The sequence below is a fragment of the Pelophylax lessonae genome (genome assembly GCF_965119305.1).
Source record: "Pelophylax lessonae genome assembly, chromosome: 8".
In the NCBI taxonomy this organism is placed as follows: domain Eukaryota; kingdom Metazoa; phylum Chordata; class Amphibia; order Anura; family Ranidae; genus Pelophylax; species Pelophylax lessonae.
The window spans coordinates 299,579,907-299,606,216 of NC_138775.1; the positions used below are offsets into that span (position 1 = coordinate 299,579,907).

At 47.2% G+C, this 26,310-nt stretch overlaps 1 protein-coding gene across 4 annotated transcripts in view; it reads left to right on the top strand.

Moving 5' to 3' along the window:
* RNF220 (ring finger protein 220) overlaps positions 1-26,310 on the top strand; it is a 337,403-nt gene that overhangs the window by 233,400 nt on the left and 77,693 nt on the right. For 2 of the 4 annotated variants that reach the window (XM_082265020.1, XM_082265021.1), the window contains exons 5-6: positions 13,198-13,293; positions 23,233-23,275. In XM_082265020.1, the coding sequence (XP_082121146.1) occupies positions 13,198-13,293; positions 23,233-23,275 (139 nt within the window). Of the gene's footprint in view, positions 1-12,785; positions 13,088-13,197; positions 13,294-22,945; positions 23,123-23,232; positions 23,276-26,310 lie in introns of those variants that run through there. The other 2 variants (XM_082265022.1, XM_082265023.1) reach the window with 2 other exon arrangements.

The following is a 26,310-nucleotide window of genomic DNA, read 5'->3' on the forward strand; positions in this document are numbered from 1 at the left end:
TCTTGTATAATAATAATCATATAAATCCTGGATAATATTAATCATAGAAATCTTGTATAATAATAATCATAGAAATCCTGTATAATAATAATCATATAAATCCTGTATAATAATAATCAAATAAATCCTATATAATAATAATCATAGAAATTCTGTATAATAATAATAATCGTATAAATCCTTTATAATAGTAATCATATAAATCCTGTATAATAATGATAATAATCATATAAATCCTGGATAATAATAATCATAGAAATTCTGTATAATAATAATAATCGTATAAATCCTTTATAATAGTAATCATATAAATCCTGTATAATAATGATAATAATCATATAAATCCTGGATAATAATAATCATAGAAATCCTATATAATAATAATCATAGAAATCCTATATAATAATAATAATAGAAATATTGTATAATAATAATAATTGTCATATTAGTCACATGACATTGTTTCTAGAAAAAACTTGGAAGGCACCAACCACCAAATATCCGCTGAAATATCCATACAAAAGTTTTTTATTGTAACAAAGTTACTAAAAAAGTTCACAGATTGTACCTGATCCCAATTTCCACCTCATATAATATCGTATTATCAATCAGATTCCTCCTCCTATCAACACACCAACTAATCAATAGATGATTAGAACTCATTCTTCAGATAGGACAGTATACAATGTATCAGATCAGACCAGTCACTACCAGCTAGCGGTATGACGTCAGCACACATGGACAGGTTGACAGCCAATCGCGCCCCTGCTTGTTGGAGTCGTTTACTTATTAGATCGCTATACTATGTAAGTGCAATACTTTTTACAAACAAACCTTTTTTTATTTTTTTATTTAAATTTTCATCATAGAAATTTAAAAAAGAAAAAAATACAATTAATAACATGGAAATGTACATGAGAGCTCATGGGTGCCTTAGGTACATTTAGTGATAAATTATGAATCTTAACATAGATTGCGGTAAGAAATTTTAAGATAAAATTGCAAATGTTCATGAAAAAAATAACAAATAAACCTTTCAAACACAGTATTGCACCCCGAGTTCTCTTCCTTGTCTCTAATCCATGCACATGTGGGGGACTGGCTGGTGGAATGGACAACACCAAGTAGTGACTGGACAGGACAGTGAAAGTGTCGCCCCCCAGAGGTAAGTAAGTGCTGATCATCCTCCTATGTGAGATCCTATCGGTGTGGTAAGCAGGAGCACAGTTGTGACACAGAAGAACTTTTATATCATTTCCCAGCACAGAGCATTTTCCTTGCACTTGGATGGACTTCATTTAGATTTTTAATCAATTTGTTTATGAATTAATAGTTCAGCGTTTATATTTATTCACTTATGACATTTTTCTGCACTTTCATACAGAATGTTTAATATTTAAAATTTTACCCGTGATTTGCTCTATAATTATCATATATTATTAATTTAGCAGTGGATGTATGACACTGCAGGATATTAAATATTATTTGAACTTTTTTCTATTGGTTAACACCTGTACCCTATATGTTATATACTCCTGACCCCTGCACTCTGTATGTTATATACTCCTGACCCCTGCACTCTGTATGTTATATACTCCTGACCCCTGCACTCTGTATGTTATATACTCCTGACCCCTGCACTCTGTATGTCATATACTCCTGACCCCTGCACTCTGTATGTCATATACTCCTGGCCCCTTGCACTCTGTATGTCATATACTCCTGGCCCCTTGCACTCTGTATGTAATATACTTCTGAACCCTGTGCTTTGTATGTTACATACTCCTGACCCCTGCACTCTTTACAATACATACGCCTGACACCTGCACTCTGTACAATAGATACTCCTGACACCTGCACTCTGTGCAATACATACTCCTGAAACCTGCACTCTGTGCAATACATACTCCTGACCCCTGCACTCTGTATGTCATATACTCCTGGCCCCTTGCACTCTGTATGTCATATACTCCTGGCCCCTTGCACTCTGTATGTAATATACTTCTGAACCCTGTGCTTTGTATGTTACATACTCCTGACCCCTGCACTCTTTACAATACATACGCCTGACACCTGCACTCTGTACAATAGATACTCCTGACACCTGCACTCTGTGCAATACATACGCCTGACACCTGCACTCTGTACAATACATATGCCTGACACCTGCACTCTGTACAATAGATACTCCTGACACCTGCACTCTGTGCAATACATACTCCTGACACCTGCACGCTGTGCAAAACATACGCCTGACACCTGCACTCTGTACAATAGATACTCCTGACACCTGCACCCTGTACAATACATGCTTCTGACTCCTGCACTCTGTACAATACATACTCCTGACACCTGCACTCTGTGCAATACATACTCCTGACACCTGCACTCTGTGCAATACATATGCCTGACACCTGCACTCTCTACAATAGATACTCCTGACACCTGCACCCTGTACGATACATGCTTCTGACTCCTGCACACTGTACAATACATACTCGTCCTGACACCTGCACTCTGTACAATACATACACCTCCTGACACCTGCACTCTGTACAATACATGATCCTCCTGACCTCTGCACTCTGTGCAATACATACTCCTCCTGACACCTGCACTCTGTACGATACATACTCCTGACACATGCACTCTGTACAATTCATACTCCTGACACCTGCACGCTGTGCATTACATACTCCTGACACTGGCATTCTGTACAATACATACTCGTGAAACCTGCATACTGTATAATACATAATCCTGACACCTGCACTCTGTACAATACAAATTGCTGACACCTGCACTCTGTACAATACATACTCCTGACACCTGCACTCTGTACAATACATGCTCCTGACACCTGCACTCTGTATTTTTAAGCGCCCCCCCCCCCCCACACACACACACACACACTGTTAGCACAATTATGCCACCCCCACGATTCACCATGGCATGCTTGAAGTGATAATTCATTATTGTTCTCAGAAGGTGGGGGAGGGGCCTGTCAGGTAGGCGGTTCTGATGTAACGTCTCTCTGTACTTTGTCCCGCTCAGAAGGTGTCCAGCAGGTGGAGGCTTCATAGTAAATATTTGGGGTTTGGCCTCCCCCGGGGTGATTGGATAATACATAGGTGCGGTATGATACTGACTGTAACATTGTTCATATCGTCACAAAATCTGCCCGGATATTCGGTGATCAGCATGCTGGCAGATTACAATGTAACAAATCTCCATCCTTTGTGCCCATCTGGTGGAGGCTTCATTAAAATGTAGAGCCTTTGAATCCCATGTATCAGGAAGGCCTGGGTGAAGCAGCCACGCTTGCCCCTGCCCAGAGCAGCAAGCGCCCGATTTGTCCGCTCGGCGTGTTACGTTGTACTTGTCATTTGGCCAATGTCTGGCTTTGTCCCACAGACAGATCTGAGTGTTCTTGACATGAAGCCATTACAAAGATACCAAGTTACAGGGACCCCCCCGGAGTCTGGGGGGGGGGGGTTGTTTTTCTTGTCTGTTAATCTCTGCAGCAGAAGACAGGAGTCTCAGTAATCAGGGGTGGCCGAGCTCTTTGGAAGGTCCCGGGGCCCAGCAGGTCTCCACTTTAGTCGACAAACGGCCTCATCTGTTCCATAAGTGAGAATTAAGTGGGGCCGCGGAGTAAAAGACGGAGCAGCTGCCTCCGGCGGCTCCTCCTTGACGTCCGCTGAGCGTCATCTTCAAGGATCCTTCATAAGAAGCGGACGCCTGTGGATCGGCGCTTTCATTGGGCCTCAGTCAAGGGCTTTGAAGCTCTTTGCTGGCTGCGCGGTGAACTTTCTTATGTAGATGAGACGACGTCTTTGTTTAGAGAAGGTCTGAGCCGGATTGGCTCCATCTTCTCTGACCCCATCAGTCATTGAAAAGATGGTAAAGTCTGAGCGAGGCCGAGGGATCTGTGATCGAAATCAGGCCCCAAAAACCCCCGATTTTATATATACACTCACCGGCCACTTTATTAGGTACACCTGTTCAATTGCTTGGTAACACAAATCGCTAATCAGCCAATCACATGGCAGCAACTCAACGCATTTAGGCATCTAGACGTGGTGAAGATGACTTACTGAAGTTCAAACTGAGCATCAGAATGGGGAAGAAAGGGGATTTAGGTGACTTTGAACGTGGCATGGTTGTTGGTGGCAGACGGGCCGGTCTGAGAATTTCTGGGATCTCTAGGGATTACAGAGAATGGTGAGAGTAAGAGAAAATATCCAGTGAGCGGCAGTTGTGTGGAGGAAAATGCCTTGTTGAGGTCAGAGGAGAATGGGCAGACTGGTTTCAGATGATAGAAAGGCAACAGTAACTCAAATAACCTCTCGTTACACCCAAGGTATTCAGAATACCATCTCTGAACGCACAACACATCCAACCTTGAAGCAGATGGGCTACAGCAGAAGAAGACCACACCGGGTGCCACTCCTGTCAGCTAAGAACAGGAAACTGAGGCTACAATTGGCACAGATCACCAACATTGGACAATAGAAGATTGGAAAAACGTTACCTGGTCTGATGAGTCTGGATTTCAGCTGCCACATTCAGATGGGAGGGGCAGAATTTAGCGCATGGATCCATCCTGCCTTCTATCACCAGTTCAGGCTGGTGGTGTAATGGTGTGGGGGAGGGGGGGTGTAATGGTGTGGGGGGTCTTGGCACACTTTGGGCCCATTTAGTGGTATAAACCCCCCCCCCCCTACCTGAGTATTGTTGCTGGCCATGTTCATCCCTTTATGTCTACAGTGTCCCCATCTTCTGATGGCTCCTCCCATCTTCTGATGGCTCCTCCCAGCAGGATAATGCACCATGTCACAAAGCTCCAATCATCTCACCACTGGTTTCTTCACCATGACAATGAGGTCACTGTCCTCCAATGGCCTCCACACTCACCACATCTCATCCAATAGAGACCCTTTGGGATGTGGTGGAACGGGTGATTGGCATCATAGATGTGCAGCTGACAAATCTGCTATTATGTCACTATGGAGGAAAATGTCTGAGGAAAGTTTCCCGCACCTTGCTGTATCTATTCCACCAAGAATGAAGGCAAAAGGGGGTCCAACCCGCTACTAGCAAGGTGTACCTAATAAAGTGGCCGGGGAGTGTGTGTGTGTATATATAAGAAAGGAAAGGAAAAGGAGAGGAAATGATAGGAAAGGAAAAGAAAATAAAGAAAAAAAGGAAAGGGAAGGAAAGGAAAGGAAGGGAAAGGAAAGAAAGGGAAAGGAAAGGGAAAGGAAAGGAAAGGAAAGGAAAAGAAAGGAAAGGAAATGAAAGGGAAAGGAAAGAAAGGGAAAGAAAAGGAAAGGAAAAGAAAAGGAAAGAAAATGAAAGGGAAAGGAAAGAAAGGGAAAGAAAAGGAAAGGAAAAGAAAAGGAAAGAAAGGGAAAGGAAAGGGAAAGAAAGGAAAAGGAAAGAAAGGGAAAGGGAAGGAAAGGAAAGGGAAAGGAAAGGGAAAGGGAAGGAAAGGAAAGGGAAAGGAAAGGGAAAGGAAAGGAAAGGAAAGGGAAAGGAAAGGAAAGGAAAAGAAAGGAAAGGAAAGAAAAGGAAAGGGAAAGCGAAGGGAAGGGAAAGAAAAGGAAAGGAAAAGAAAGGGAAAGGAAAGGGAAAGAAAGGAAAAGGAAAGAAAGGGAAAGGGAAGAAAGGGAAAGGAAAGGAAAGGAAAGGAAAGGAAAGGAAAAGAAAGGAAAGGGAAAGGAAAGGGAAAGGAAAGAAAGGGAAAGAAAAGGAAAGGGAAAGCGAAGGGAAGGGAAAGGAAAGGAAAGAAAGGGAAAGAAAAGGAAAGGGAAAGCGAAGGGAAGGGAAAGAAAAGGAAAGGGAAAGAAAGGAAAAGAAAGGGAAAGAAAGGGAAAGGAAAGGGAAAGAAAGGGAAAGGAAAGAAAGGGAAAGGAAAATAAAGGAAAGGAAAGGAAAGTAAAAAGAGAAAAGGAAAGGGAAGGAAGGGAAAGAAAGAGAATGAAATAGAATCTAGACGGTCACTGGATGGAACTGATGAGAATAGTAAATGAACCTATTTGACAAAATATGGGAAAGTTTGCTATGGCTGGGCGAATGTTTGTGACATTCGTGAAGTGATTTGTTTTTTTTTATATATAAATAGCCAAGAAAGAAGGAAGATGACTAAACTCTGATCCTTAATTGCTGAGAAGTGTCCCCTCCCCCTCCCCGCCCGGACGGTGACATTTGGGCTTTGTGAATAGCGGTGATTATCCTTCTCTTTAGGAATCTGCAGCGGCGGTGAAGTCCGGGAGATGCACACAGACCGACAGATAAATATATAAAGAAAAATAAAATGAAGCAGCTGAGCTCCTGCCATCACTTATCGCTCACAGGTTCCACTTTGTAAATAATAAGAGCTATTAGTATCACTTTATATGGCGGCGGCGGGGTGCGGGAGGCGACGCGGACGGGAATGTGTCACCGCGCCACTTGTGTGTTAAGTGATAAGTACCTATTTAGAGAGGAGAGTTAACGCTCCAACCATCAGACAGGAAACACTTTGTGCTGGAATAAAAACAGGCCGGATCGCCCCATGAAAACACCGCTATTTGTTCTGCTGACAGCCGCGGCTGATGGATGGCGACGCCGATATTATAAAAAAAAAAAGTGTGTGTTTGCTTTACTGTGCCGATCACAAACCAACACTCCGCGCCTAATGGCCTGAAATGACGGCCTGCCTGCTAGGGGTGCATTTCAGCACTGGAGGGAGATGATGATGATGGGGGGGATGATGATGATGGGGGGGGGGGTGGTCTGTGGCAGAACATATGGGGCCCTTTGTCTGAACTGACAAGAGGAGTAATGTACAGGGATTGGGGGAAGATTTGTCTAATGTATACATGTCACATCTGTATGGATCAGAGAAAAATACATCTAGATACATAGAGATACAGTATATAGATACATAGAGATACAGTATATAGATAGATAATATAGAGATACAGTATATAGATACATAGAGATACAGTATATAGATCAATACAACATATAGCTAGATACATAGATATACAGTAGATAGATAGATAGATAGATAGATAGATAGATAGATAGATAGATAGATAGATAGATAGATAGATAGATAGATAGATAGATAGATAGATAGATAATATAAAATGTAGGAGGAGACTGGAGGGTTGAGGGGAGGAGTCGGCTGGTAGATTTGGGGTGAGGGGAGGAGTTGGCGGGTAGATTTAGGGTGAGGGGAGGAGTCAGCCGGTAGATTTGGGGTGAGGGGAGGAGTCGGCGGGTAGATTTGGGGTAAGGGGGGAGTAGACAGGTAGATTTGGGGTGAGGGGAGGAGTCTGCGGTTAGATTTGGGGTGAGGGGAGGAGTCGGCGAGTAGATTTGGGGTGAGGGGAGGAGTCGGCGGGTAGATTTGGGGTGAGGGGAGGAGTCGGCGGGTAGATTTGGGGTGAGGAGAGGAGTTGCTGGGTAGATTTGGGGTGAGGGGAGGAGTCGCTGGGTAGATTTGGGGTGAGGGGAGGAGTCGGCGGGTAGATTTGGGGTGAGGGGAGGAGTCGGCGGGTAGATTTGGGGTGAGGGGAGGAGTAGGCGGGTAGATTTGGGATGAGGGGAGGAGTAGGCGGGTAGATTTGGGGTGAGGGGAGGAGTCGGCGGGTAGATTTGGGGTGAGGGGAGGAGTCGGCTGGTAGATTTGGGGTGAGGGGAGGAGTAGGCGTGTAGATTTGGGTTGAGGGGAGGAGTCGGCGGGTAGATTTGGGGTGAGGGGAGGAGTCGGTGGGTAGATTTGGGGTGAGGGGAGGAGTCGGCGGGTAGATTTGCGGTGAGGGGAGGAGTAGGCGGGTAGATTTGGGATGAGGGGAGGAGTAGGCGGGTAGATTTGGGGTGAGGGGAGGAGTCGGCGGGTAGATTTGGGGTGAGGGGAGGAGTCGGCTGGTAGATTTGGGGTGAGGGGAGGAGTAGGCGGGTAGATTTGGGGTGAGGGGAGGAGTCGGCGGGTAGATTTGGGGTGAGGGGAGGAGTCAGCGGGTAGATTTGGGGTGAGGGGAGGAGTCGGCGGGTAGATTTGGGGCGAGGGGAGGAGTTGGGTAGATTTGGGGTGAGGGGAGGAGTCGGCGGGTAGATTTGGGGTGAGGGGAGGAGTCGGCTGGTAGATTTGGGGTGAGGGGAGGAGTAGGCGGGTAGATTTGGGGTGAGGGGAGGAGTCGGCGGGTAGATTTGGGGTGAGGGGAGGAGTCAGCGGGTAGATTTGGGGTGAGGGGAGGAGTCGGCGGGTAGATTTGGGGCGAGGGGAGGAGTTGGGTAGATTTGGGGTGAGGGGAGGAGTCGGCGGGTAGATTTGGGGTGAGGGGAGGAGTTGGGTAGATTTGGGGTGAGGGGAGGAGTCGGTGGGTAGATTTGTTGCTTATCGGTGTAGAGATGGTATTGGAAGCCATGGAAGGTTATGAAGTGACCGGGGGAGGAGGGGCAGATAGAGAAGAGAAGGGGGACAGAGCCTTGGGGAACCCCTACAGAGAGAGGAAATGGAGGGGAGGAGACCGAGTTGTAGGTAACACTGGAGGAGCGCTCTGATAGGTCGGAGGAGAATGTTGGAGGCCAATGGAATGGAAGTTATTGAGGAGGAGCGGGGGGGTCAACGGTATCACAGGCCGTAGAGAGGTGTAGTAGTCGGAGTATGGAGTAGGGGCCATTGTTGTTTGCAGTAAGTAGTAGCAGTGTAGTAGCGGTGTAGTAGTGGTGTAGTAGTGGTGTAGTAGTGGTGTAGTAGTGGTGTAGTAGTGGTGTAGTAGTGGTGTAGTAGTGGTGTAGTAGTACTGCACTTGTGGTGTAGAAGCAGTGCAATAGCGGTGTAGTATTGGTATAGTAGTAGTGCAGCTGTAGTGTAGTAGCAATGTAGTATTGGTGTGGTGTAATGTAGTTGTGGTGTAGTATTGGTGTAGTAGTAGTGCAGTTGTGGTGTAGTAGTAATGCAGTTGTGGTGTGGTAGAAGTGTAGTAGTGCTGTTGTAGAAGTGCAGTTGTGGTGTAGTATTGGTGTATTAGTAGTAGTTTCGTTGTGGTGTAGTAGCAGTACAGTATTGTTGTAGTAGTAGTGCAGTTGTGGTGTAGAAGCAGTAAAGTAGTGGTGTAGTAAAGTTGTGGTGTAGTATTGGTGTATTAGTAGTAGTAGTGCAGTAATGGTGTAGTAGTGGTGTAGTATTGGTGTATTAGTAGTAGTAGTGCAGTAATGGTGTAGTAGTGGTGTAGTATTGGTGTAGTAGTAGTTCCGTTGTGGTGTAGTAGCAGGGTCTATACAGTGACTTCTAGATCCTAGAAGGATCCCAGATCTATAGTTAATACATAGTTGGTCCAAGCTGCAACAATGTAACAATGGAAGACTATCCATACCTCCCGGTGGTGCCGGCAGCACTCGGTGACCCCCCTGACAGATGGTTCCATCCTGAACCTTTACAGACAATAAGCCAATGAGCTCTGTGCACTGTGGGGTTCCCCATCACCCCCATTTATTCTGACAGCTGAAAGCTGACTTCTGATTGGTTGCTGTGGCCCTGGCAGCGTGTATTGCGATTGCTATGATTGGATGTCAGTAATGTGAGGCAGGCGTTAGATTCACACCGCTGCCAAGACAGACTGAGAGGTGAGGACGGCGCTCGGCAGGGGCAGGATTTATGGCGGAGTTGCCATTAAGGGAAGAATTAGCCGATGGCGACTCCGATATTAAAGGGTGAAGAAGCCGTGAATTATTTTTTGTAAAGATCTTATTGCGTCCAATCATCATCTTCCCTTGCAGGAGGCCATGTTTAATGAGGGGGGGGAGGGGGGAGCTGTGATTTAGTGCTGACTCTGACTCTGATTTTTTTTATCCTTAAACACATTTATGGCTTTTTTTACACAATGTTCGGTTTTATAAAGGCGAGTGACCTTTTTTCTAGCAATCTGAGGCGGCCAGGTGCGCTGTTATAACAATTATTCATCGCTATGGTGCATTGAAAGATTGGAAGCCGTGACACCGCGCCGCACATTTCTCTGATATATGGGAAGACGGTTTTCTGCTGCTATCAGCATTGAATGGTCAGGCGTACAATGTGATTCTCCGGAGGGACTACAAGAACCAGCAGACCTCTCATCCATTGTCCAAGAATGATCATAAAGTAGAACTCCATCAAATACATACTGTACTTATCAACTATTTATTGACAAAGAATTTGGAATTCTGCTCAGCCAGTTTTGTTGTTTGCACAGCTTTGGGGACACCACATAGGCAGACCGGTGACTCTTCTAAGGACTGCTTCAGCTTTGTGGCTTCAAATATCACCAATGTGCCCCCAGTTTTATCAGCAGCTTAGCTTCACCTGCTCCCCCTTCCCAGCAGTGACTCAAAATCCCAGCTCTTCCTCTCAGTTTTGACTCAGCAGCTCAGCTCCCCCTGTTCCCCCTTCCAGTAGTGACTCAGCAGCTCAGCTCCCCTTGTTCTCGCACCCAGTAGTGACTCAAAATCCCAGATATCCCTCCCAGTAGTGACTCAGCAGCTCAGCTGCCCTTGTTCCCGCTCCCAGTAGTGACCTAAAATCCCAGCTCTTCCTCTCAGTTTTGACTCAGCAGCTCAGCTCCCCCTGTTCCCCCTTCCAGTAGTGACTCAACAGCTCAGTTACCATGTTTCCGCTCCCAGTAGTGACTCAACACCTCAGCTCCCCCTGTTCCCCCTTTTAGTAGTGGCTCAACAGCTCAGCTCCCCCTGTTCCCATTCCCAATAGTGACTCAACAGCTCAGCTCCCCCTGTTCCTGCTCCCAGTAGTGACTCAACAGCTCAGCTCTCCCTGTTCCCCCTCACAGTAGTGACTCAAAACCTCAGTTCCCCCTTTCAGTAGTGGCTCAGCAGCTCTGCTCCCAGTGGTGACTCAACAGCTCAGCTCCCCCCCTCCCCCCGTTCCTGCACCCAGTAGTGACTCAACAGCTCAGTTCCCCCTGTTCCTGCTCCCAGTAGTGACTCAGCAGCTCAGCTCCCCCTCACAGTAGTGACTCAACAACTCAGCTCCCCCTCTTCCCACTCACAGTAGTGACTCTTTGCAGCTATAACAGCTTCAACTCTTCTGGGAAGGCCGTCCACAAGGTCAGGCACTGACTTGCAGTCTCCGCTCTAATTCATCCGAAAAGTGTTCTATGGGGTTGAGGTCAGGACTCTGTGCAGGCCAGTCAAGTTCCTCCACCCCAAACTCACTCATCCATGTTTTTATTGACCTTGTTTTGTGCACTGGTGGAGGGGGGAGATTATGGCGTGGGGGTTGTTTTTCAGGGGTTGGACTTGGCCCCTTAGTTCCAATGAAGGGAACTCTTAAGGCGTCAGCATACCAAGACATTTTGGACAATTTTATGCTCCCAACTTTGTGGGAGGAGTTTGGGGATGGCCCCTCCCTGTTCCAACATGACTGCGCACCAGTGCACAAAGCAAGGTCCATAAAGACATGGATGAGCAAGTTTGGGGTGGAGGAACTTGACTGGACTGCACAGAGTCCTGACCTCAACCCGATAGAACACCTTTGGGATGAATTAGAGCGGAGACTGCTAGTCATTGCTGACCTCACAGATGGGCTTTTATGGGTGAAACATTCCCATAGACACACTCCTAAACCTTGTGGACGACCTTCCCAGAAGAGTTGAAGCTGTTATAGCTGCAAAGGGTGGAGCCAACTCAATATTGAACCCTACGGACTAAGACTGGGAGGCCATTACAGTTCATGTGTGTGTAAAGGCAGGCGTCCCAATACTTTTGGTAATATAGTGTATATAGAGAGGCGTCCCAATACTTTTACATGCAACGATTATCGGCCGACCGATCGTCCGACTTTTGTCCAAGTTGTGTTTTGTTGGTTGGAATGTGCCTAGACTGCACACGAATTTTCTTGGCCAGCAAAAATCTACTTCAGAAGTGATGTCATGTGTTGGTTTGTTTTCTTTGTGTTTTTTCTTCTCTGAGCATGCCCAGTCTTGCTCATCAGATTTTTGTCTGCCGAAATCTGTACTGACTGTCGGAAAATCGGCCGTTTGTGTTGACGGCCAACAAAAATTTTATAGCCTGCACACCAGATTTTTTTCGGCCGAAAAGTCGGAGTCGGTTGTCGGAAGCATCATACTAACAAGCCGACAATCGGCCGATCGGACGTTGGCCAAAAATTCACGGCCAATTATCGGCATGTGTGCACGGGGCTTAAGACTGGGATGCCATTAAAGTTCATGTGTGTGTAAAGGCAGGCGTCCCAATACTTTTGACAATATAGTGTATTAGTGTACTTTTGAGGTGTAGATATAATTCTTCTCAGGGGTTCCCCAAGACCTGAAAGTTAATTCCGGGGTTCCTCTGTGTTGTGAAGGTTGGACAGCCTGGTCTCTGTGTCTCACCCTGGTCATTGGTGGAGTCGGGGACGGTGTGGCTTGTCCTGAACCTCCCCGCACTCAGCATGCCAGCCAGGTCTTTAGAATTGAAGTTCTTTCCACACCATTTAAAAATAGACAGTTTATTAATGTGAACTGCAGGCGCATGCAGACGAGGGCCTGAGATTGACATCCGCGGGATTAGTTTAGCCCCGTTTTTTTTTTTTTTTTTCTAGAGGTCGTCTCCATGGCGCTGGGGAAGAATGCCGGAATAATGGGCCCTCGTGCTCTTCCCAGGGCCGCTCTCAAAATAAAAACCGATACATAGCGTTCCACTTCCCGTCTTCCCAGCCATTTTTCACGATACAATGTTGCGCTCGGAATTTATTATCTCTTTGTTGGATCTTATTTTATTTTATTCTAACCTGTTCTGGTCTTCTCCTGCCCCGTGGTTGGCAGTTATGATGAAGCCGCAGTTAAACGGCAGAGAAAAGGCGAGGAGGAGAGTTTAATCTGCCCGGGACCTGTAATTACCGCGCTCTGTACTGGTTAATGGCATTCAAACTAAAGATCAATTCCTTTTTATGGCTAAGAGATCACTTGGCTGGCTGATGCCCCATCGAGCCGGGAGACGCTCCATAGATGTTCCGCTCAGACAAATGATCAAAAGAGCTTTGTGTTTGGGAAAGGCGGAACGGCACAATAGCGCGCGGGGGTGCACGCGAAAAATAGTACATAAAAGCTTGTTGGAAAATTCTGGCTTCTGTCAAATTTTGTCTGACATGTTCATCGCCCTCTTTTTTTTTAATTCTTTTTTTTTTTCTCTCTTTTTCTTCCGCAGTCAATGCTGTTATCGGCTTCTATCAAGCGGGAAGGGGAATCGCCAACGGCTTCGCCGCACTCCACAGACGACATCCACCATTCGGACAGATACCAGGTGCGCAGCCATCCAAGTGACGCAATCATGCAATGCTGAGGACTAAAGTGATTGGCTGGTTATTAGGCCGCAGCGGTGGAGTCCTTTAAGGCGGTGGGGTAGTCGGGGTGTAAGGGGCGGGTCTCTGACCTTCTGTACAATGAGGTTTGTGCGTTACAATGTCAGACGCAGAATTCTTAAAGATGAACACCGGGGAGATAGAAAAGATACAAATTACTGCAGGTCGGAATTCATTATTACATTAATAAAGTGGAATTCCAGCTAAAGCCTAACCCATCCTTAAAAATGTTCCCCCGAACGCCTATCAACAAGGCCGGGTCCTGGGGGGGTGCTGGGGTGGGTCCCCCCAAATGCCTAGCAACATGGCCAGGTCCAGGGGGGGTGCTGGGGTGTGTCCTCCCAAATGCCTAGCAACATGGCCAGGTCCAGGTCAACATGTCCCTCATGGCCGGATCCAGGGGGGTGCTGGGGCGGGTCCCCCCAAATGCCTATCAACATGTCCCTCATGACCGGATCCAGGGGGTGCTGGGGTGGGTCCCCCCAAATGCCTCTCAACATGTCCCTCATGGTCGGATCCAGGGGGGGTGCTGGGGTGGGTTCCCCCTAAATGCCTATCAACATGTCCCTCATTGCCTGATCTAGAGGGGTGCTGGGGTGAGTCCCCCCAAATGCCTAGCAACATGGCCGGATCCAGGGGGGGTGATGGGGTGTTTCCTCCCAAATGCCTATCAACATGTCCCTCATGGTCGGATCCAGGGGGGTGCTGGGGTGGGTCCCCCCAAATGCCTATCAACATGTCCCTCATTGCCTGATCTAGAGGGGTGCTGGGGTGGGTCCCCCCAAATGCCTATCAACATGTCCCTCATGGTCGGATCCAGGGGGGTGCTGGGGTGGGTCCCCCCAAATGCCTATCAACATGTCCCTCATTGCCTGATCTAGAGGGGTGCTGGGGTGGGTCCCCCCAAATGCCTATTAACATGTCCCTCATGGCCGGATCCAGGGGAGGTGCTGGGGTGGGTTCCCCAAATGCCTATCAACATGTCCCTCATGGCCAAATCTAAGGGGGGATGCTGGGGGGTCCCCCTAGATGCCAATCAACATGTCCATCATGGCTGGATCTAGGGGGTGCTGGGGTGAGTCCCCCTGAACACCTATCAAGATGTCCCTCATGGCCAGGTCTAGGGGGGGTGCTGGGGGGGTCCCCCGAACACCTATCAACTTGACCTCATGGCTGGATCTAGGGGGGTGTTGGGGTGGGTCCCCCTGAGCTACTATCAATATGTCGCTCATGGCTGGATCTAGAGGGGTGCTGGGGGGGGGGGTCCCCCCAAACGCCTATCAACATGTCCCTCATTCCCAGGTCTAGGGAGGGGTGCTGGGGGGATCCCCCTGAGTGCCTACCAACATGTCCCTCAAGACCAGATCAAGGGGGGGTGCTGGGGGGGGCTGTGCCCCCCCCCCCAGATTTCAGTTGCCCCGTTTCCCCAGGCAACAGTGACCCCCATGGAGGTTGTACCCAGGCAGGGTTGCCAGGTGTCCATAAGAAAAACCTGTCAGTGAATATATGGGCAGCAGGCTATTGTCCCTTCTTAGCACATGAGCACTGAAGCACAACCTATTGTCTCATTGGGCTGCTTCACCACCTCCCAGTCTGAGCTCTGCTGTACAGGGACTACGAGAGGCTGATGCCAATCAAATCTGAGTAATTACAGTGCTTTCACAGTTAAAGTGGGATTCCAGCTTACACCTAACTAGCCTTAAACTGTCCCTTCCCCCCTCCTAGCACCTACGCTGACTAACCTGTGTAAGATCGATGTATAAACGTACCTATCATCAGCCCGCTCTGGTCACATGATCCGGCTCCCCTGTGTCAGCCAGCGGCAGCTGACTCCCATTGATTTCATTGCAAAGTTGCATCCCATTGACTTCAATGCAAAAATGCGAACCACGTTAATTACATTTTAAAATTGTTTTTTAAAAACGGTCTGCTTCAGTTTTGGTCAAGTGCATTCTGGGAAAAAAAAGGTGCGGATAATGGCATGCTGCATCCTATTGACTTCAATGCAAAAAACGCCCCCTAGTGACTGCAATGCAAAATCTCATCTTATTGACTTCAATGCAGAATCGCATCTTATTGACTTCAGTGCAAAAATGCCCCCTAGTCAATTCAATGCAAAAAAAAAAAAAACTAAATTGTTTCTAATTTAAAAAGAATATTTCACTTTTTGAAAAAAAAAATAATAATAAAATGCACCCACACTGAAAAATAAAAAATGTGTATTTATTATTATTTTTACAAAAAGTGAAATGTTCCTTTAGGAAGCTTCCAGCTCCTTTGTCTCTAATTTTGTAGGAATTGCTTCTATCTGTACTTGAGATCGCATTTCTTGTTGCACGGACCGGTCACCCATCCGTCTTCCCAACACACCTCCAGTGGTTCTGTATGGTTGCATTGGGGCCTGCAGAGCATTGCATCCTCAATCAGTGTGCAATACACAGTCTGCAGATTATTCCTCCGGGAGCTGAAGGAAGTCATCGATGGGCTTCACTTTGTTCCTCATTCTAATGATTTGTAACTTTTGTTACAAATGTTTCAATAAAAACTCTTTGGAAGAAAAAATAAATAAATCAGTGGACTACGAGTGCAGTGACGTCATCACGCTTGTGTTCCAGTGAGAACTACGAGTCCCTCTGCCATGTTTTTTTCCCATTCATAGATCTCCGTGAATGGATCTGTGAATGGATGATGAGGTTGTATGGGCGGAGCTGAATTAAAAAATACTCAGAATTCTGCAGGGAAGTAGAAACTTGTCATTCAGGTAAGTGGGGGGGGGGGGGGCAGTTTGAGGGTGAGGGGCTGCGGAATGGCACCATGTTCTATTGTAGATGCCTAATAAAGTGAAGTGTACCTGCTCTAACCCTGTTGTGCTCTGTTCTGAGGGAAGACACTGGTGCTGGGAAGGGTTGCCATGACCCACACTGTACAGTATATATAGATGATGTAGCCTTCCTGGGGGGCAGCCGGGAGGCACTGGTGATGTAGCCTTCCTGGGGGGCAGCTGGGAGGCACTGGTGGTGATGTAGCCTTCCTGGGGGGCAGCTGGGAGGCACTGGTGATGTAACCTTCCCTGGGGGCAGCTGGGAGGCACTGATGACATAGCCTTCTAAGAGGGAAGCTGGGAGGCACTGGTGACATGGCCTTCTAAGAGGGAAGTTGGGAGGCACTGGTGACATGGCCTTCTAAAAGGGAAGCTGGGAGGCAGTGAAGACATGACCTTCTCAGAGGGCACCGGGGAGGCACTGGCGACATCGCCTTCCAAGAGGGCAGCTGGGAGGCACTGGTGACATAGACTTCGCAGAGGGCAGCTGGGAGGCACTGGTGACATAGTCATCCCAGGGGGCAGTTGGGAGGCACTGGTGATGAAGCCTTCTAAAAGGGCAGCTGGGAGGCACTGGTGATTTAGCCTTCCATGGGGGCAGCTAGGAGGCACAAGTGACATAGCCTTCTAAGAGGGTAGCTGGGAGGCACTGGTGACATAGCCTTCTAAGAGGGTAGCTGGGAGGTAATGGTGATAATGCTTTCTCAGAGGGCAGCTTGGAGGCACTGGTGATTTAGCCTTCCCTGGTGCAGCTGGGAGGCACTGGTGATGTAGTCTTCCCTGGGGCAGCTGGGAGGCACTGGTGGTGCCCTCTTCCCTGGGAGCAGCTGGGAGGCACTGGTGACATAGCCTTCTAAGAGGGCAGCTGAGAGGTACTGGTGATAACGCTTTCTCAGAGGGCAGCTGTGAGGCACTGGTGATGTAGCCTTCCTCGAGGGCAGCTGGGAGGCACTGGTGATGTAGCCTTCCCTGGGGCAGCTGGGAGGCACTGGTGGCACCCTCTTCCCTGGGGGCAGCTGGGAAGCACTGGTGATGTAGCCTTCCCTGGGGGCAGCTGGGAGGCACTGGTGATGTAGCCTTCCCTGGGGGCAGCTGGGAGGCACTGGTGGCGCCCTCTTCCCTGGGGGCAGCTGGGAAGCACTGGTGATGTAGCCTTCCCTAGGGGCAGCTGGGAGGCACTGGTGATGTAGCCTTCCCTGGGGGCAGCTGGGAGGCACTGGTGACATAGACTTCGCAGAGGGCAGGATATCCAGTATGGAAGGACCATGGCCAATGATTATCCTCCTGCAGTGCCGGCTCTGGACTCTCCCTATAATAAAGCTCTGCTGTATCGCTGTGACTTCATACAAAGAAAAAGAAGGAAGAAGAATGTGCAGCTGTAATATAGGAGGATATCCAATATGGAAGTACCATGTCTAATAATGATCCTGCAGTGCCGGCTCCGGGCTCCCCCTATAATAAAGCTCTGCTGTATCTCTGTGACTTCATACAAAGAAGGAAGAAGAATGTGCAGCTGTAATAAAGGAGGGTATGAAATGTGGAAGGACCATGTCTAATAATCTCTTGTACAGATAATTACCATGCAGTGCCGGCTCCCGGCTCTCCCTATAATAAAGCTCTGCTGTATCGCTGTGCGGCGACAGCAAATCGCAGGCGCTCTTCCTCCGCCGCGTCTCTGCAGAACAGGGAGAGCGTTTGATTTCTGCCATGTCTGAGCTGTCACTGCGAGTGTCACTGCACCCCCCTGAGTGATGGGAGCGCCGGCACCCGCTAGATGGATGCGGTCCAGCTCATAGAGAGTGCGGCTTCCTACACATCGCTGTCACTGCAGAGGGACTGACACCCCCCCCCATCCCCCGTCTGAGAGCCATTAGTACAGACAGCCTGGCGGATCTACGCCTCTCCGTGGCTGACAAGTGTGGAATTGCAAACCACTAAATATAGAAAAGTCCCCGTCTGCAGGCGGGAAACATTTGTATCTGTTACACAGAACGGGGAAACGAGGTGTCTCTCCCAATCCTGACACAAGGATCATCCAAGGATCCGATTCACAGGAACGAATAATCACTCCGCTGGACGGGGATCGGGGGGTGCACCCTTACAATGCTTGGACCCCTCCCTTCCACTGCATCATGTCAAATCAGAACGGTCCCTTATAAATAAATAAATGATTAAAGCCCATAAAATAAAAGAGGAATAATACCAGACCCCCCCCCCCCCCGCTGTACTGTGTGTTATATGATTACTTCCTGCCAGCATCAGCTCCATCTATTGGCCATAATGAGGTATTTTCCTCAAATAAAAAATAAATAAATAAAATACTGCATTATGGCCACTAGATGGCGCTGCTGATCATAGAAGATAAACATTTGAGGTGTCTTATGAATGCTTAAGACATCAGTACAGCGAATGGTTTATACAATGACCCCCCTAAGTCACTGCAGGGACACACCAGGGACCGGCGGCTGGAACTACAGCGCACAGCGAGGGACACACCAGGGATGTACGGACCGGCGGGTGGAACTACAGCGCACAGCGAGGGACACACCAGGGATGTACGGACCGGCGGGTGGAACTACAGCGCACAGCGAGGAAAACACCAGGGATGCATGGACCGGTGGGTGGAACTACAGCGCACAGTGTGGGACCCCCGACAGGAGTGTATGAGGAGGAAATGAGGAGGGAATAAGGAGTGAATGAGGATTGGATGATGAGTGAATGAGGAGTGAATGAGGAGTGGATGAAGGTTATTAGTGAAAATCCTGCGTAGCGGGTTTATAAATAGCAGGCGCTGTGACGCTGTGGCGCTGTGACGCTGCGATGTGGATGTGATCTGGAAAAGGTTTTAATGCCATTAACACATCTGGCAAGGACAGCGGGGCACAGGGGGGAGGAACAAGCATGTGTTCATTGAATTGCAAGCTGCTGAAATTCTAGATAATCCACTTTGTGATGTTCTGTGTTTGAGGGTCATTGTAATCCAACGCCAAATACACTGCGCAGAATAAAGAAGGGAACATGACATTTACTTCAGATATTTATATATTACAGCCTACGAGACGTTAGGTGTGACGGCTGCATTAATTATCAGGATTTACCCTTCATTTTCACCCGGTGATCCCGCCAGTAACACACTTCCTGTCCTAGGGTGACAACGCTCACTCACTATACTGAGCAGCGTGGTCAGCTTAGGACTAGACTACAGACCCCCCCCCCCCCACAATGTTATATGATGTGTGAGGTGTTTTAATACATAGATATTAAAGTGCGGCCATTATATGATGTGTGAGGGGTATATGAGGGGTATATGAGGGGTATTAGTACATTGATATGACAGGGCGGCCATTATATGATGTGTGAGGGGTATATGAGGGGTATTAGTACATTGATATCACAGGGCGGCCATTATATGATGTGTGAGGGGTATATGGGGTGTATTAGTACATTGATATCACAGGGCGGCCATTATATGATGTGTGAGGGGTATATGAGGGGTATATGAGGGGTATTAGTACATTGATATAACAGGGCGGCCATTATATGATGTGTGAGGGGTATATGAGGGGTATTAGTACATTGATATAACAGGGCGGCCATTATATGATGTGTGAGGGGTATTAGTACATTGATATGACAGGGCGGCCATTATATGATGTGTGAGGGGTATATGAGGTGTATTAGTACATTGATATCACAATGCGGCCATTATATGATGTGTGAGGGGTATATGAGGGGTATTAGTACATTGATATCAAAGGGCGGCCATTATATGATGTGTGAGGGGTATATGAGGGGTATTAGTACATTGATATGACAGGGCGGCCATTATATGATGTGTGAGGGGTATATGAGGGGTATTAGCACATAGATATGACAGGGCGGCCATTATATGATGTGTGAGGGGTATATGAGGGGTATTAGTACATTGATATCACAGGGCAGCCATTATATATCATGTGTGAGGGGTATATGAGGGGTATTAGTACATTGATATGACAGGGCGGCCATTATATGATGTGTGAGGGGTATATGAGGGGTATATGAGGGGTATTAGTACATTGATATCACAGTGCGGCCATTATATGATGTGTGAGGTGTATATGAGGGGTATATGAGGGGTATTAGTACATTGATATGACAGGGCGGCCATTATATGATGTGTGAGGGGTATATGAGGGGTATTAGTACATTGATATCACAGTGCGGCCATTATATGATGTGTGAGGGGTATATGAGGGGTATTAGTACATTGATATCACAGTGCGGCCATTATATGATGTGTGAGGGGGGTATATGAGGGGTATTAGTACATTGAAATGACAGTGCGGCCATTATATGATGTGTGAGGGGGGTATATGAGGGGTATTAGTACATTGATATTACAGTGCGGCCATTATATGATGTGTGAGGGGTATTAGTACATTGATATATCAGTTATATGATGTGTGAGGGGTATATGAGAGGTATTAGTACATTGATATCACAGTGCGGCCATTATATGATGTATGAGGGGTATATGAGGGGTATTAGTACATAGATATGACAGGGCGGCCATTATATGATGTGTGAGGGGTATATGAGGGGTATTAGTACATTGATATGACAGTGCGGCCATTATATGATGTGTGAGGAGTATATGAGGGGTATTAGTACATTGATATCACAGGGCGGCCATTATATGACGTGTGAGGTGTATATGAGGGGTATTAGTACATTGATATGACAGTGCGGCCATTATATGATGTGTGAGGAGTATATGAGGGGTATTAGTACATTGATATGACAGGGCGGCCATTATATGATGTATGAGGGGTATATGAGGGGTATTAGTACATTGATATGACAGTGCGGCCATTATATGATGTGTGAGGAGTATATGAGGGGTATTAGTACATTGATATGATAGGGCGGCCATTATATGATGTATGAGGGGTATATGAGGGGTATTAGTACATTGATATGACAGTGCGGCCATTATATGATGTGTGAGGGGTATATGAGGGGTATTAGTACATTGGTATGAAAGGGCGGCCATTATATGATGTGTGAGGGGTATATGAGGGGTATTAGTACATTGATATGAAAGGGCGGCCATTATATGATGTGTGAGGGGTATATGAGGGGTATTAGTACATTGATATGAAAGGGCGGCCATTATATGATGTGTGAGGGGTATATGAGGGGTATTAGTACATTGATATGACAGTGCGGCCATTATATGATGTGTAAGGGGTATATGAGGGGTATTAGTACATTGATATGAAAGGGCGGCCATTATATGATGTGTGAGGGGTATATGAGGGGTATTAGTACATTGATATGACAGTGCGGCCATTATATGATGTGTGAGGGGTATATGAGGGGTATTAGTACATTGATATGAAAGGGCGGCCATTATATGATGTGCGAGGGGTATATGAGGGGTATTAGTACATTGATATGACAGTGCGGCCATTATATGATGTGTGAGGGGTATATGAGGGGTATTAGTACATTGATATGACAGTGTGGCCATTATATGATGTGTGAGGGGTATATGAGGGGTATTAGTACATTGATATGACAGGGCGGCCATTATATGATGTGTGAGGGGTATATGAGGGGTATTAGTACATTGATATCACAGTGCGGCCATTATATGATGTATGAGGGATATATGAGGGGTGTATTAGTACATTGATATGACAGGGCGGCCATTATATGATGTGTGAGGGGTATATGAGGTGTATTAGTACATGGATATCACAGTGCGGCCATTATATGATGTGTGAGGGGTATATGAGGGGTATTAGTACATTGATATGACAGGGCGGCCATTATATGATGTGTGAGGGGTATATGAGGGGTATTAGTACATTGATATCACATTGCGGCCATTATATGATGTATGAGGGATATATGAGGGGTGTATTAGTACATTGATATGACAGGGCGGCCATTATATGATGTGTGAGGGGTATATGAGGGGTATTAGTACATTGATATCACAGGGCTGTCATTATATGATGTGTGAGGGATATATGAGGGGTGTATTAGTACATGGATATCACAGTGCGGCCATTATATGATGTATGAGGGATATATGAGGGGTATTAGTACATTGATATGACAGTGCGGCCATTATATGATGTGTGAGGGGTATATGAGGGGTATTAGTACATTGATATCACAGGGCTGTCATTATATGATGTGTGAGGGGTATATGAGGGGTATTAGTACATTGATATGACAGTGCGGCCATTATATGATGTGTGAGGAGTATATGAGGGGTATTAGTACATTGATATCACAGGGCGGCCATTATATGATGTGTGAGGGATATATGAGGGGTATTAGTACATTGATATCACAGTGCGGCCATTATATGATGTGTGAGGGGTATATGAGGGGTATTAGTACATGGATATCACAGTGCGGCCATTATATGATGTATGAGGGATATATGAGGGGTATTAGTACATTGATATGACAGGGCGGCCATTATATGATGTGTGAGGGGTATATGAGGGGTATTAGTACATTGATATCACAGTGCGGCCATTATATGATGTGTGAGGGGTATTAGTACATTCATTGATATCACAGTGCGGCCATTATATGATGTGTGAGGGGTATTAGTACATTCATTGATATCACAGGGCTGCTCTCAGCATCAGACGGTCTCTCTTCCCCGTCTCTACTCTATAGTAAAGTCTGGATTTCCCGCCTTATGGTTGCCATAGTCACGCTGCCGGCGTCCTCACGTAGACGTGCCCTCATTCCAGCGTGAAGCGGTCACATGACCGCAGTAAAGATGGCGCCCGCGGCGAGCGGCTCCTGGCTGTAAGGAGACGTCGGAGAATCCGCCGCCATCCTCTCGGGGGCCCTGGACGGCTGTAGTGGGGCCCCGCTCAGCCCGGCTATGACAGACTGGGGTGTCAGCCGCCATGCAGAGTGAACGCAAAGAGGAAGTGGGTTTGTTTACATCTGTGTGTTGGGGGCGGGGAGGAGGGGGTTCTGTGTGATGTCCTCTGCAATCCGATCTCACCTCTTCTCCTTTCTGTCTCTTATTCCTCTGCAGACTTTCCTGAGGGTGAGAGCCAACCGACAGACCCGGCTGAATGGTGAGTGACAATATCCTAGAGATCACAGAACCTGGCCTGATATCACCCAGGGCAACCAATCAGGTGACAAGACTCCCCTGATATCACCTGGGGCAACCAATCACAGGACCTGGCCTGATATCACCCAGGGGAACCAATCACATCACAGAACCTGGCCTGATATCACCCGGGGCAACCAATCAGGTGACAAGACTCTCCTGATATCTCCCGGGGCAACCAATCACATTACAGGACCAGGCCTGATACCACCTGGGGCAGCCAATTGCATCACAGAACCTGGCCTGATATCACCCAGGGCAACCAATCGGGTGACAAGATTCACCTGATTTCACCCGGGGCAACCAATCACATCACAGGACCTGGCCTGATTTCAACCAGGGCAACCAATCTGATGACAGGACTCATCTGAGCTCACCCAGGGCAACCATTTACATCACAGTACTCGTCTGATATCACCTAGGGCAACCAATCACATCACAGGACTCATCTTCCACTCCCCCCATCCATCCATCCATGTCTCCATCCATCCATGTCTTCATCCTTCCTCTCCCCCATCCATGTCTCCATCCATCCTTCCACTCCCCCATCCATCATCCTTCCTCTCCCCCATCCATCCATGTCTCCATCCATCCTTCCTTCCTCTCCCCCATCCATCCTTCCTCTCCCCCATCCATCCTTCCTCTCCCCCATCCATCCATGTCTCCATGCATCCTTCCACTCCCCCATCCATCCATGTCTCCATGCATCCTTCCACTCCCCCATCCATCCATGTCTCCATGCATCCTTCCACTCCCCCATCCATCCATGTCTCCATGCATCCTTCCACTCCCCCATCCATCCATGTCTCCATCCATCCTTCCACTCCTCCATCCATCCATGTCTCCATCCATCCTTCCACTCCCCCATCCATCCATGTCTCCATCCATCCATCCTTCCTCTCCCCCATCCATCCATGTCTCCATCCATTCATCCTTCCTCTCCCACATCCATCCATGTCTCCATCCATCCTTCCACTCCTCCATCCTTCCTTCCACTCCCCCATCCATCCATGTCTCCATGCATCCTTCCACTCCCCCATCCATCCATGTCTCCATGCATCCTTCCACTCCCCCATCCATCCATGTCTCCATGCATCCTTCCACTCCCCCATCCATCCATGTCTCCATGCATCCTTCCACTCCCCCATCCATCCATGTCTCCATCCATCCTTCCTCTCCCCCATCCATCCATGTCTCCATCCATCCTTCCTCTCCCCCATCCATCCATGTCTCTATCCTTCCACTCCTCCATCCATCTATCCATGCTTTATTTTATTGAGAAAATACTTTGAAAAACATAATTTCTGGCTGTGGCTGTCTTGAGTAAGGGCGGATGATTCATGTAGCATTTAGGCCCTGGAATCCACCTGATGTTAGCTCAGGCATGCAGATGAGAGGGTGTGCTTAGCTGAGAAAGCCCCTCCTCCTCTATTAAAGACTCCTTTGGATGTAAATTGTCATTTGCCTAGACATGGAAACCCGAAAGTAACTGAAGAAATGTTTAAGGGTCCTTTCACACGGCCGCTCCGTGTGTCCGCAAATCATCCAATCCGTTTGCGGATGATTTGCGGACATAATGTAAGTGAATGGCACTGCGGATGTCAGCGGAATACCATCCGCTGACACCCGATTTTCCTCCTGTCAGTTCTGTTCCGTTTTTACGAATGGAACAGAACCCCATTTTTCCTTCCGTGTAAAAAACGGAAAGGAAGGAAAATCGGATGTCAGCGGTGTCATCCGCTGACATCCGCAGTGCCATATACTTACATTATGTCCGCATATCATCCGCAAACAGATGGGATGATATGCGGGCACACAGAGCGGATGACAGAAATGTCATCCGCTCCATGGAAAAAAAAAAAAAGTCCCGCAGCGGAGCTTTCACACGGAGCGGCCATGTGAAAGGATAAAAATCAAAAAACGTGCTGCGCCAGAAGTGCACAAAAATAATAAGTGATTAATGAATCAACATCAATTTCACTTAGTCTTGCGCTGATAGTTTTTTCACTATATTCATTTGGCCATGTGAAAGGAGCCTAAAAAAAAAAAGTTTAAAACAAATAAATATAATATAATATACTTTCCTATTTACTAATGCTAGCAGCATGATGAGTAAAGTAGAACTATAGGCAAAACTTTTTATTTTGGATAAAGCAGGGGGAGGGTTAAACCCCGGTCCAGTTTTTTTTTTTCCATCATCTGTGTCCCATTGCAGAGCTTTCCTTTCACTTCCTGTCCCATAACCAAACAGGAAGTGAGAAGAAATCCCTGCAAATTAGGGGATTCCTTGGGCATCCGCCAGGTCACCAGAACTAGAGTCCCAATTTGAAGATTTCCCTTCTATTACTTTTCTGGGGACAACCCAAAATTAGTTTTTTTTCTTTTACTTTCACTTTCAATGATAATGGTAAACAGGACAAATAGAGAGGGCGAATCTCCCTAATGGGGTCACAGACAGCAACAAAAAAAAAAAACCTGACAGGCGTTCTAATCCAAACAAAGCTTAAAAAAAGAAAGTTTTGCCTTTTAGTTATACTTTAAAAATAGTCCATGTTGATTGAGAGATTGAAGTTCCACTTCAGGTGATCTGTGTCCCCATTAGATTTTCCACACTTCCTGTCTGACACCAACAAAACGTAGCACTTACTACATGGTGAAGGGTTAGAATCTCTGTCAGGTTATTATTCTGTCCCAATAACAACTATTCTTATTGCTTGTTCGGCTGTCACAGGAAGGGAGGTGAGATCTGTCAAATGGGGTCACAGCTCTAAAACTTTACAGAAGTATTTATTTGTCCCAAATTCACCCAAAACGAAACAAAAAATAAAAAAAGAAGGGATTAGTCTGGGATTGGCCCATAAAGTCCCATTTGGATTGTTGTGTTTGAAGTGCATCAAGTCTCATGGAAAGTGTTGTGAATGAGCCCCGAGGAGGAGAGAGAACAGAACTGACTGCTGTCATGTCTGCTTTCATTGTCCAATGCTGGAGGAATATTCC